Source organism: Anopheles gambiae, chromosome 3, assembly GCF_943734735.2.
Source record: "Anopheles gambiae chromosome 3, idAnoGambNW_F1_1, whole genome shotgun sequence".
Lineage (NCBI taxonomy): Eukaryota > Metazoa > Arthropoda > Insecta > Diptera > Culicidae > Anopheles > Anopheles gambiae.
Genome location: NC_064602.1, coordinates 60963944 through 60976395, shown reverse-complemented (window position 1 = coordinate 60976395; position 12452 = coordinate 60963944). Strand labels below are relative to the sequence as shown.

At 43.2% G+C, this 12452-nt stretch overlaps 3 protein-coding genes and 2 long non-coding RNA genes across 6 annotated transcripts in view; 2 read left to right on the top strand and 3 right to left on the bottom strand.

Annotated features, from left to right (window-relative positions):
* Nucleotides 1-12452, bottom strand: part of LOC133392901 (uncharacterized) — a 590816-nt gene that overhangs the window by 396596 nt on the left and 181768 nt on the right. The window lies entirely within an intron of this gene.
* LOC133393434 (uncharacterized) lies at nt 2451-5120 on the top strand. The gene is made up of 3 exons (XM_061658473.1): nt 2451-2961; nt 3207-3284; nt 3841-5120. The coding sequence occupies exons 1-3, from the start codon at nt 2629-2631 to the stop codon at nt 4627-4629; spliced, it is 1200 nt and encodes a 399-aa protein (XP_061514457.1). The 5' UTR covers nt 2451-2628; the 3' UTR covers nt 4630-5120.
* Nucleotides 3286-7281, bottom strand: LOC133393435 (uncharacterized). 2 transcript variants are annotated; one of them, XR_009766158.1, is made up of 4 exons: nt 7106-7281; nt 5859-7029; nt 5707-5798; nt 3286-3687 (listed from the first exon to the last, which is right to left on the bottom strand). It is a non-coding gene; the product is annotated as an uncharacterized LOC133393435 (long non-coding RNA). The 2 variants fall into 2 exon arrangements; XR_009766159.1 differs by having other exon boundaries at nt 5859-7281.
* LOC133393476 (uncharacterized) lies at nt 8173-11967 on the top strand. The gene is made up of 5 exons (XR_009766182.1): nt 8173-8492; nt 8563-8900; nt 8971-9125; nt 9200-9554; nt 11958-11967. It is a non-coding gene; the product is annotated as an uncharacterized LOC133393476 (long non-coding RNA).
* Nucleotides 9642-12267, bottom strand: LOC133393475 (pneumococcal serine-rich repeat protein-like). Its single transcript, XM_061658623.1, has one exon. It carries the CDS (start codon nt 11671-11673, stop codon nt 9871-9873), a length of 1803 nt encoding a protein of 600 aa, XP_061514607.1. The 5' UTR covers nt 11674-12267; the 3' UTR covers nt 9642-9870.

Below are 12452 nucleotides of genomic sequence, written 5' to 3'. Positions count from 1 at the left end.
ACACACTTGACAGGTACTTTGCAAAAAGTTTGCATTTGTCCTGAGTGCTGGAAGCGACTTCGTCGTCAAAGAAGATGGTAGAGGGATATTCCGATTTAGAAGTGCGGGATTTGACAAAGCGCCAAAAGGACCCTGGATCCATCGAGAATCAGTCCTATAGGCGCACAACATAGGACGCGTAGCAGGCACTGTTATATGTACGGTAAGCTTTGTCTGCGTATTTATAGATCCGTAGGAAATATGGATGACGCGAACGATTATATGCCCGGAGAGTGCGGTTTTTATCGGCCTTCAAAGCCCTAAGCGACCTGTTCGACCACGGGGGACTGGGGGAGGGTTTCAGGAGTGGACAGCAGAGAGGAAAGGAGGAGGTGATTACATTGTTGAACTTAAATACTACTTCGTCGATGTTGCTGCATTGTTCGATGAAAGACCAGTCGGTCTGCAAGATGATATCACCTAGCTTTCTTATATTCGTTCTACGGAAGTTAAATCTTCGGTATCGAGATCGGTATGATTTAGGTTGATGTTGTTGGATGACGGGGGTTGCAAACTTAACGGATAGTTCAAGTGCAGGATGATGTTGATCAAGCGCCACAAGGGGTAGGGGTGATTCCAGCACTGAAGAGCATAACTCGGCAGCGATCGTATTTCCGAATATAAGATCAAGTTGACGGTCACGAGAATTTTTTACTCCTGACAATTGAAGCAAGCCGTTAAACGACATTCCATCAATGAGAGCTGCATTTCCCGTAGAGGTGCTGGTCGAGGTGAAATGAAGTGGTAGCGTCGGCGACGGGAGCCAAGAGAGAGAGGGAGTGTTGAAATCTCCGAGCAACAGTAACTGATCGGATGGTTTCATACGTTCCGTAATGAGACACACACTCTCATTTAGTGAATCCAGGATTTCTACACATGAGCTGCGATCAGGTGGAATGTAGATGACACCAATAAACAGAGATAAATTAACGAACTTGATGCATACCCATGAAAGCTCCAGTGACGTGAAGGTGTGCGAAATTGAATACGAAGTGAGCTTGGATGAGCATGCTATCAGGACACCGCCTCCACGAGAGCGAGAACTGGTATTTGAGCAACGGTCACAACGATAGATCTCGTAATTATTGTCGCAAAGGAGAGAGGAAGGCACGGAGTCATCTAGCCATGTTTCGGTAAGGGCGTACACATCGAAATTGTTCTCAGCCAGGGCTTGTCTCACGTTGAGTAATTTAGTGCGTAATCCTCTCACGTTCTGATAGTAGATGGTGAGAGAGTGAGATGATACGGCGGCTTGATGGACTGTGTTGTTGTCGTGAAGCGGAGTAACGGAGGTTATTCGTCTGATGTTATCGTGAATGGTGTCTCGATCGGTGGTTCTGCGTTGTCTGGATTCGGTTGCGAAGTGTGTTGGGATGGATTGTGGGCATCTAGTGGCAGTTGTCGTGTGGGTGGGCGCCAAAAATTTTGAGCAGCGGATGAACGGTGATCGATGAATTCTCTGAATATTATTCCTTTGTGCCAGGTATGAGAGGAGAGTGCCCTTTCTCGGAACTCAAGCGACATCCCTACTTTAAATGAGATAAAAGTGAGAGTGCTAGGATCGCGGTCGCGTTTCATCCCGCCTGGGGCCTCCAGAAGCCTAGACCCGCCACTGCTTCTAAGGGTTATTCAAAGTCATCTACCACACCGATGACTTCGACCAATTCACCGGGAATATACACCCGGTTATTTGTGTTGGGATATACAATGTCCGTCAGTAGTACAAATGACGCAACCTGACGTTGCTGTCAATTTACGCGAGGTGAGCGTACCTCTCATTGAACTCATGTATAAATGTACAGCGCTAGTCGCTTCCTGAACTCCGAAAGAGATACATTAAATATATTGAACTCCTCAACCGAAACAAAACTGGTGTTCCACAGCATTTAAAACTAATATCACATTAATTTGGACGCGGGCGAATGACGTCTAAGACACCAGGGTGGTTTTTATACATCGATTGCTCTTACATCGAGCAGCTTATTTTTCGGCATGAACATCTTGTATACCGTTATAACATGCGGGATACGTTTGAAACATGGGATTCCCTTTCAACGATTGACCCGAATTAGGCGACGTTGAAGGTAAAGGGTCATTATTAGTCTTTTTTTGTATTCTGTCTTGGTTCAGAACTTTTCCGCTTCACTGTAATAAAGCACTCCGATGTAGCACACTTCCGATTCATCCATCCATGAGAGTGTCGGAGCAGTCGATAAAAATCTACCACCGGTTTGGCTATATCGACCAATAAATTTATCTACTCGAATTGGTATCGCGTACGCATTTTACTTACCGGTCGATAAAATAATATCGACCAATATAAAAACCGATCGAGTAGTTTCGCCACCTGTCAAATTTGCTTTGTTTACTTGGGTTTGTTTACGAATGCACACGCCAGTTGGCACCATAACCGTAGCAATAGACGATGCGCAATCTCAGATTGCGCATATATTTATCTGTCAAAAAGATATATCGTTTCCGCGAAGCCAACCCTGAGCTATAAACATCATTTGCATGCGTTGAGTTGTTTTGTTTTGGTTTCCGCCACAATTGAGCGAGTTAATTCGTGAGCAGCTTCATTTTCCAGCCATGAGTGATGATTTATCAAACAACGATCATAATTACAACCGGCGTCTTCGGCGAAACCGTCGGTGGTGGATGCGACCAGTTTTCTTCCGCAGAAGACAGGATGGAAATCGTCTGTTGGACGACATCAAGGCCGAAATGGTAAACGATACGATAAAAAATTTTATGCGGATGAAACACGAAGATTTCGATCGTCTTTATGCCTTGGTCGGTCCAGAAATAAGCCGCATGGATACAAATATGCGAGAAGCGATCACGGCCCAAGAAAGGCTTTTAATAACATTGCGGTATTTGGCAACGGGGGAGACATTTGCAAGTTTGCAATACTTGTTTCGGGTAAGTATGTTTTGTTTTTTTTTTCTTGTTTCGGCGGTCCGATTGGAGACGGTGTTTTGGTCGGTCTTTTCTATGGCAGCACTGTGAATCGAATCTCATTCAAACCGTCTCCCCGCAGGACTGATTAAACTTTTTCGGACGAAAGCAAGTGAAGAGAAGTCAGCAATCGAAAACCATGCAAGAGCCGAATGTTGAACAACTTAAAATGACATGTTCGGATTATAATGAGTATTGTATAATTTTAGGTTTCTAAATCGTCGATTGCCAAAATTGTGAAGGATGTGTGTGCTTGTTTAAATAAACATTTGCGGAGCTATGTAAAGGTATGGTTTTGTAAATATTTTTATTTTATTTTTTCTTGTGTTTAAGATCCCACTCTAGCATCGTCTGCCGCAAATGGTTGGTGGCATCATTTTGCTGTTCTGGTGGTAGATGGTTCAACCATGCACCCACCCACTGGCCAAACATGGAGAAACAATTTTCCATCGCTGAGGTTGGTGCTGGGCTTGGTGCTGGGGTTGGTGCTGGGATTGGTGCTGGGGTTGGTGCTGGGATTAGTGCTGGGGTTGGTGCTGGGGTTGGTGCTGGGATTGGTGCTGGGGTTGGTGCTGGGATTGGTGCTGGGGTTGGTGCTGGGATTGTTGGTTGCGGCGGAATTGAGGAATAGGAACAAGAAGGGATTGGGTGGGTTTGGGTGGAGGTGTGTTGTTCTAGGTCGTCATCGAACTGAAAAGAGAGATAAAAAATAATGAGATAGCATAATCAAAAAGTTACAAAATAAATAAGGTTGCATTAATATCCAACGACGAGCAATACATATGAGTTAAATTTATGAAATATATAATCAATTTATCTTTGTATGTGTTATTATCATTTCAGATCCCGTCCACAGCAGAAGAATGGAAGGAGAAATCAAAAATGTTTGAACAAAGGTGGAATTTTCCGCATGCAATTGGGTCCATTGATGGCAAACACGTACAAGTGGAAAAGCCTAGTAATAGTGGATCAGAGTATTACAACTATCAACATTATTTCAGCATTGTATTACTTGCGGTAGTAGATGCCGATTACAACTTTTTACATGCAGATATTGGAGGAAAAGGTGGAATATCTGACGGAGGTGTGTTTAAAAACACACGCTTGTACCAGAAGCTGGAAAACAACAGTTTGAACGTTCCGGAACCTGAACCACTGCGAGTTCCATATGCAATGCGAGTACCTTACTTTCTTTTAGGCGATAAAGCGTTTGCTTTTACCAGGTACTGCATTCGACCATTTGGAGGCATGCATGCGGAAGGGACAATTGAAAGAGTTTTCAACAAACGTCACTCTCGTGCTCGAATGATCGTTGAAAATGTGTTCGGGATTTTAGCCAACCGTTTCCGAATTTTTAAAAGCCCGATTCTGCTAGAGCCAGAAGAAGCTAAAACGGTTATTATGACAACAATATATCTCCATAATTTTCTTCGACAGAGTGCTTCACGCAATACATACACTCGCCCTTCATCTTTTGACAGGGTCGTCAATGGGCGTTTTGTAGAAGGCGAGAGAGCTCCAACTACAATGAGCGGACTACAAGGCATACCCTGTCGCACGCCAAACGACTTGTTGAATATACGTTTACACATTGCACATGATCTTAAGTATAATAACCAACTTAATCATTAATGCAATACAACTCTTTGTATGTGCCATTTATTAAGTTGATAATTAGTTATTAAATCGTAGAATGTGCGTAGATTACATGCAGTTACACATTATATGTATAATATGCTAACCCACATCGTCGCTACTACACTTGTACCTATGCATTGTCCACCCACCATTGTTTAGATGAAAGAATGGTTCAACGTGAATCACGCTTGGCAAGTTATTAAGATAAAACGATTTATTTGCGATCGTTTTAGAAACACCAAACACACATTCGCGTATTGTAGGGAACACGCGTATGATTAAGGCTCCTGTATTAATGCTTGATGATTTTTTTTTCAAAAACGAATTCCTTTATGAGAATAATGAAACATGAACTAGCAACAGAAGTACTAATACAACTATTTGTTATACTCATTCCACGAAAGCTTCGCGTGTTGAGCAAAATAAAATACCGTATGAAATAAAATTTTATAGTAACGCGCTACAGAGCTTATCAAATTTGAAAACATTATTTTATCGTTATCATACATCTTCTATTTGGCATAAACGTCCTACGCGCACATGCCGACCTATACAGACTTTCAAAACTTAATTCAGTACAACGCGAGTTTTTGCTGTTCGGGAACGGTCTAGTGTTGGGTCACCCGGAGTCGGGTGCGAGCCAGCCGGAATCGATTACGACCCGTGGGTGCAGCGAGTGCGCTAGGTCGGAGTCGGAATCAAATCCGACCCGCGAGTGCAGCGAGTTAGGGTCGACCCGACTGATGAGTATGATGATGACGGGTCGTGTCAAGGTAGGTTCAATACCCGACCCGAACTCGCTGCACCAACAGGTTGGAGTGGCTTATGCTTTCTTGCACCTACCGGAGTAGTTGCACCCACTGAACCTACTTGTACCTTTCGGGTCGACCCGAACGACTCCGGGTCGCTTACGGATGGCTCCGACCCCATAGGTTCGGGTCGACCCGCCCATCACTAGAACGGTCCATATGGGGCTTCAACCCATGACGGGCATGTTGTTGCTGTGCCACAGGACCGCCCTTAACTCGCAGTGAAATATAAAATTTACTGATAAATAACAAAACAACTTACCGTATCGAGATGCGTGCCGTCCTTCATGGTATCGTCAAGGAACTTCATCGCGTCGAAGGCGAACCATCTTGGCCGAAAAACGTCCTCAGCCGCTACGAATGATAAAATTTTGTCATTGAACAGTTTCATATTATTTTAAATTTGATGAGTACCTGCTCCGCTTTGCTGACTTTTACGCAGCTTGGACTTATACGTCCGGTAGCTGGTCAGCAGCTTCCTCCACTGATAACTGGCCTCTTCGACGGTAAGTTCCAAGATTCTACCAATCTCGGTCCACGCATCCCTACGCCGAATTCCGTTTTTGTAAAACTCCGACCGCTTTTGCCATAAAGCAGGCCGTCGTTCCACCTCGGCAATTAGCCGAAGGCTTGGCTCAACGTTCTGGAAGCAAATCAATAATAAAAAACTATTAATCTCGACTCAATTACTTATCATTCACCATCCGCATGACCCCGTTATTATGTTGATGGCCCGGAAGATGCAGCAGTTTTCTTCCATTATCAGTCCTCAACCTCGAAAGAGCTGTAATATAAAATATTAAAATACACATAAACGTTACTGTAAAAATAAGAAACTTTTTTTTATCGCAGCGGCAACAGCAATAGCTTCCATTGTAGCAGTTGGGGTAGAGGTTGCAGCAAAAATGGTGCAGGAAAACAGGGCCAGAAGGAATAGTTGATTTTCCGGATCAGATGAAATATATCCTGTTGGAAGAAGACCAAAACCGCATAACCTAGATTCCAGGATTCCAAATCATTATTAGTGTATGCGGACTAATAAGAAACACAACATTCCGTGGTACAGCCAGGTCATTTCTCAAAGAGCTGCAATGTACAAATAAAACATTTCAGTTCAATGGTATATTCCTGCAAAAATAAAGGCTAGCTAGGTACATAAAATTAGTACAATTTACAATTTTTACAATTTAAACTTTTTTACAATCTACAATTTTTACAATTTAAAATTTTTACAATCTATAATTTTTACAAATTTTTCACAAACTCCAAAGCAACTGTCGTTTTAAAAAAATCGCCGGTAGCTGGAGAAGCAGCAGAGGTTATGTTTTTTCCAAGCCGTAAAATAATCAAAATTGAACAATAATTCAATCGTTGCCCATATTTCTAAATTTCTACCGCATACACAAATCACAAACACTGAACATATACGATTTAAATAAAATACGAGTAAAAATAAATTTACAAAAATACACCCAAGAATTGCTTCCACTACAAAAACACCGGTAGCAAAAACAGAATGATTATATATTTACCAATTTTTCATAATTCCGGCGATTCGGCACGTTCGACAATTCGTTCTCCATGGCTGAAATCAAAACATAATTAGATTTTTGGTTCAAAAATCAACGCATCATCTCATATTTATTCGTTTCAATACCTACCGCTATATGTAAACAAACTTATTATTTCAAGATTGCGCTAAGATTGCGCATAAATTTTCGAGATTTATATGTCCGAGATATATAAATTTTTTTTGACAGATAAATATATCAAATCGACCCGTTTGACAGATAAATATATGCGCAATCTGAGATTGCGCATCGTCTATTGCTACGGTCAAACATAAAAAAAGAATCGAAATCCCCCCTGTCATTTCGTTTTCATTTTTCTACAGTACGGCTGTCAAATTGTTCGGGATAACCGTATTAATACACGATGCGCAATCTCAGATTGCGCATATATTCGTTTTATCAAAACATAAGTCATTTCGCGTAGCCAACCCTGAGCTATAAACGTCATTTCCATACATTTTCAGATTGCGCCAAGATTGCGCATAAATTTTCAAGATTATATATCCGAGATATATAATTTTTTTTTGACAGATAAATATATCAAACCGACCCGTTTGACAGATAAATATATGCGCAATCTGAGATTGCGCATCGTCTATTGCTACGGTAAAGCAGCTCAAAAATGTGTTTTTCCGTTTATGGGGCCCATTCCGTTTGAAGCTCGTAGGCTGAAATTTCAGCCTGTCAGCTGTTTGTATTGTATAGCAGTTTTCGAGCTGCTATCTATGTGAGTATAATATACAGGTGGGCTTATCCCAAGGTGCATGAATTTAGAAGGCAGATTTTTATCGTTTCTGCATTTGAATGAAGATTTTAAGAGTATTTTGAGGATTCGCCAAGCCTCCAGAAAGCTCGTTGGAGCAAAAGTTTTCACTCGTTCTGTCAAAAATTGATGTTCAAAATTGGTTATAAAAATGCTATTAGACCACCTGGCCTACATACACTTTGATTCCAGATTCCACCACCTGATCTCTTTAAAGCACCCCCCTGTGCAAAGCGATCCAAAAATTGGAACCTCTCGCTCATGTAGTTCGTTTTTCTCTTTCCCTCCTAAGGCGTTTTTGTCGAGCAGCTCATCGAGCAATGCGTCCCTTGCGTTTCCTCTTCCCCTTCGCCTGAGCGCGCTGCCAAAGATGTGCATGTGTTGGTGCGTGTGGTGGCCATCATGTGTCAAACAATGTGCGCTTTCATTTTTTGTCTATTGTCGTCTCTTTCACACCTACGTATGCTTGATGTGGAACGATTGCGGCGCCGATAGAAAATGTAAACATTGCGGACTGCTCATCCAAGAGTGCTCCGGCGTTCATTAAATAATAATTGCATAAAGTCGAGTGAAAATAGGATCAAGCCGTGTTAAAAGAATACTTTTAATGTATCCCGACACTGTCCATAGTCATGCGCGTCAAATGGCACGGTTGGAACGCGAACATACTGCGACGCGAATGCGTTTTGCTGGGCAACCGGAACCGGACCCCAGGTAAGAGAACATTAAGCTGTGCGGTCTAAGGAAAAGTGTCCTCAATATGTTCCTTTTGTCTATGTTTTAGATGACCGAGTCGATGATGCTGTGCCACTGGTGTACGAAGCAAGTTTAGGCCCTATGGAAGTGAACGATAAGTTACAATCATTATAAACTGTGGATTGCGAACCGCTTATTATGTTTGTGTACACATTTTTTACAGACAAATTTCTCCCGATGAGTTCTAGTGTGGAGAACAGTGCGTAGACCAAAAGCAGCGATGAAGATTGTAAATTGTATTTATACGGGGTATTATTATATTATTTAACAACACACCTTAAACCGAAATGCGTTCTGTGCACGCCCATTGCCTATGTAATGGACACCGAATCGACGGTAATCGTAGGGGTACAGCAGTTGTACCTGGTAAGAATAGTATTTATAAGCATCTTGTTGTTTGATAAAGTTCTTACCCTTTGCATTGCTCTTGTTATAGCCACATTCAGCATTTTATATTGCCACACTATAGCCAAGGAGAGATTTATACTGCATGTCGTCATGCGTGGTAAGCGCATGGTATGGGGAACCGCTTTTGCTGCGTGTGTCTGCAAGTGGCATCAGATTCTTTGGCAAGTGACGAAGTCATAAAAAGTAGGTTATTAGTAATTAGTAATATTTGGGTACAATACATATTACTTAATACTTTTACTATTTATTTTATACAGGTATCTGGTAGCGCGTTTGGAATCAGCTTAAGGTGCACAATCCCAAAGTAATGAACAATTCATGTCCGTTAGGATGGTGCATATTGCGAGCCATAGACGAATGCACTGTTTCCGCTCCATATTCTACACCTTATGTGCCCTATGATGCATATGTTGCTGCGTTATGGATCATGTAGCGAGCCTATGGTGCTCTCCTGTACAAATAGTGATCTTTAGCGAAACGGTCTCAACAACCAGTCCATGCATATACATGCCTCACGGTGTACGCAATCTTTGCAAACAAGACTGCAACTCCAAAAACAAGCTTTTCTGTCGCATACTTACTCCTCTAAAAATAATGTTTTTTTTTTTTTTTGTTTTTTTTTTATAAATATGAGCCCCACATAATACCAAGACAATTGCTACTTAATATGTTTTCGGATTGTGAATGCAAATATAGAGCTTTTGGATTTTAAGTTCGGTATATTCTTCTTCTGAGTTCATGTTTTGTAATAATTTAATTCATTTTTATACAGTTCACCAAACGGACACACCTAAACTAATACTACTAACAAACTATAATGAATTCTTCATAATTCAATTTAACCAAAACCTATACTACTATTTACAACTATGCTAACTATACTATACTAATTTTAAAAAAATATGACAAGAAACTACATATCTACTATTTACAAATTCAAATCCAAATTCAGATCTTCGTGATCTTCAAGAGCTTCAACATCTGCTAAGTTCAGGTGATGTTCTTCGTTTTCTTCTTCGGATTCTTCGTTCTCAGGAACGCGTGCTGCGGCGTAGCGCAATTTCAAAATAAAATATTTTTTTATAAATCCTTCCTTCACTACCATGTCGTCCGTGCTACCAACTTTTTCCATTAGTGATACAATGTTAGGATAATTTTTTAGCGGTATTTTCCCGTTCTTGGCTGTCCACCTGCAGGAAGGCATGAACGTCTTTGAAAAAAGCAAGTCCCTTGCTTGGTTCAACCGCTTCATTGAATACGGCGACATCACCTCACATTTGAGCCACGACACACAGTGCCGCATATACTCCTTGTCAGCCAACTTCCGCTCCATGTTGTCGAGTTCGTCCTTCGATCTGATGGGTTGCAGCGTAAACTCGTCCGGCAAAGACCTCGCACACCCCTCCTTGTCGGCACACACCGCTGCTCTGATCCGGTTCACAACCACCTCCGTCGTCAATACTGTCTTACGGATGACGGGGATCTCCTTATTCAGAGTTGCGCTGTGTGCCTGGAGGGTGTTTTCGATATCGTCAAACCGTCGTTTTACGTATTGAAATAGGTGCGATATTTGCTGCCGCACATCAGTCGAAGGATCGACACCAGGATAGTCGGTGGCGGTGACTGTGGCTCGGGGTGGAGTAGAGACGGGATCTGTGCGATTGGAAGCCGTACCCAAATGAGTAGCGGTTGACCGTAGAGGACTAGCTGCCTTCGAACGTCGAATTACCCCCGACCGGTTCTTGCTGGTGGATGGGACAGGTGATACAGCAGGAACTGGCTGGTTATCGTAGCGGACTGGCGAAGCGACCGCTGATGCCCGCCGGATTGGCGTTTCAACGATGGCATTTCGCTGCACTGCCGATGCAACAGTGGCACTCCGCTGCACCGCCGCTGTAGCTGTAGTACTACGCTGCACCGCCGCTGTAGAGGTAGCACTACGCTTCACTGCCGATGCAACGATGGCACTCCGCTGCACCGCCGCTGTACCGGTAGCACTCCGCTGCACCGCCGCTGTAGCGGTAGCACTGTGCTGCACCGCCGCTGTACCGGTAGCACTACGCTGCACCGCCGCTGTAGTGGTAGCACTGCGTTTCACTGCCGATGCAACGGTGGCACTCCGCTGCACCGCCGATGTAGCGGTTGTACTACGCTGCACCGCCGCCGTAGTGGTTGCACTACGCTGCACCGCTGATGCAAAGGTGGCACCTCGCCGAACAGGTGCAAACGACGACCCAGTTGTTAAGATGGCTGGAGAGGCCGGGAAAGTTGAGGGGACAACTGTGGTCAGCTCGCTAACCGATACTGCGTCCCGGACATCGGTTGTATGGTTGGTGTTGATATGAGGACCACGTAGTCCCATTATTTTTCTCGGAGGACCGTTTGAATGTTCCAGGTGAAATGGCACAGCTGGTCGAAGGGCGGTAGCGCGTTGGACACTGCTTGCTACCATGGTGCTGGTAGCCCATGTTAACGTTCCACATGTAGCCGCTGTGGCGACAGTTGTGATTGTTCTTGCCACGGTTGTGGTTGTGGCAATGCCGCTGGTGGTGATTTCGGATACCGCCCCCGGATATGATATATTAGAAATTTTCTTCATACCCGTGTCGGACAGACGATATACGCCTGTCGGAATAGGGACATCGTCGTCACTAGACTCCTTTCGTACCGGAAACATTTTGCTGAAACAATGCAACAACGCAAAAGTTAAGTAAGGTTTATGCGCATCCATGATTACCGCGGTCAATTGGTAACATCGGAACCGGCATGGAACATACTTCACGGACAGCAGTTCAATACCAGCAATCAATCGTCCAGCGGCATATAAGCAAAAAATAATGATAAATAAATACTTACCACAACTAAAACACGCCTTACTAACACGAATTTAACAAATCACTCCGCGGAGGAAAATACATGTGATTCGATGGAGGCACACAGACAGAATGAGGAGATGCAAGGATGGTGTGTACAGTGTTGGCGCCAAATAAAGGAATCGGTGGTGTGGGTGAAGAGAAATATGAGGGCAACGGTAAAAAACAAATACGTACGATACACACAACTGTGTGTAAATTATTTTTTGGCCGTTATATATTTTTCAATACATTTGCAAATTTGGATCTACCTACACAAATGCATTCCCACGCATTCGAATTGCCAGAAAGAGATAGATATATACTTTGCCCTCTCGCTCGGCACGCAGCCATGAGCTCGAAAAAGTACACAGCCAGTGTCAAAAGGGCTGAAGTTTGGCATCCAAATTTGAGTATAATTTGATCAAAATCCGATTCAAAAACCGAGCTCAAAAACTGCTCGATTTTGCGCAGCGGGAACCCAATACCGCGCTGTAAATAAACCAATGACAGTTCGAACATGCGACCTGGGCACTGTGGGCCGCTACACACTCTTTGTGTCAGTTTCAATTGGTGTTGTTTTCATTTATGGCGGTTTGTTTACATTTCGTTGCGGTTATCATCAGGTTCCCGTGGTTCGATATTCGGTCGAGCTTTC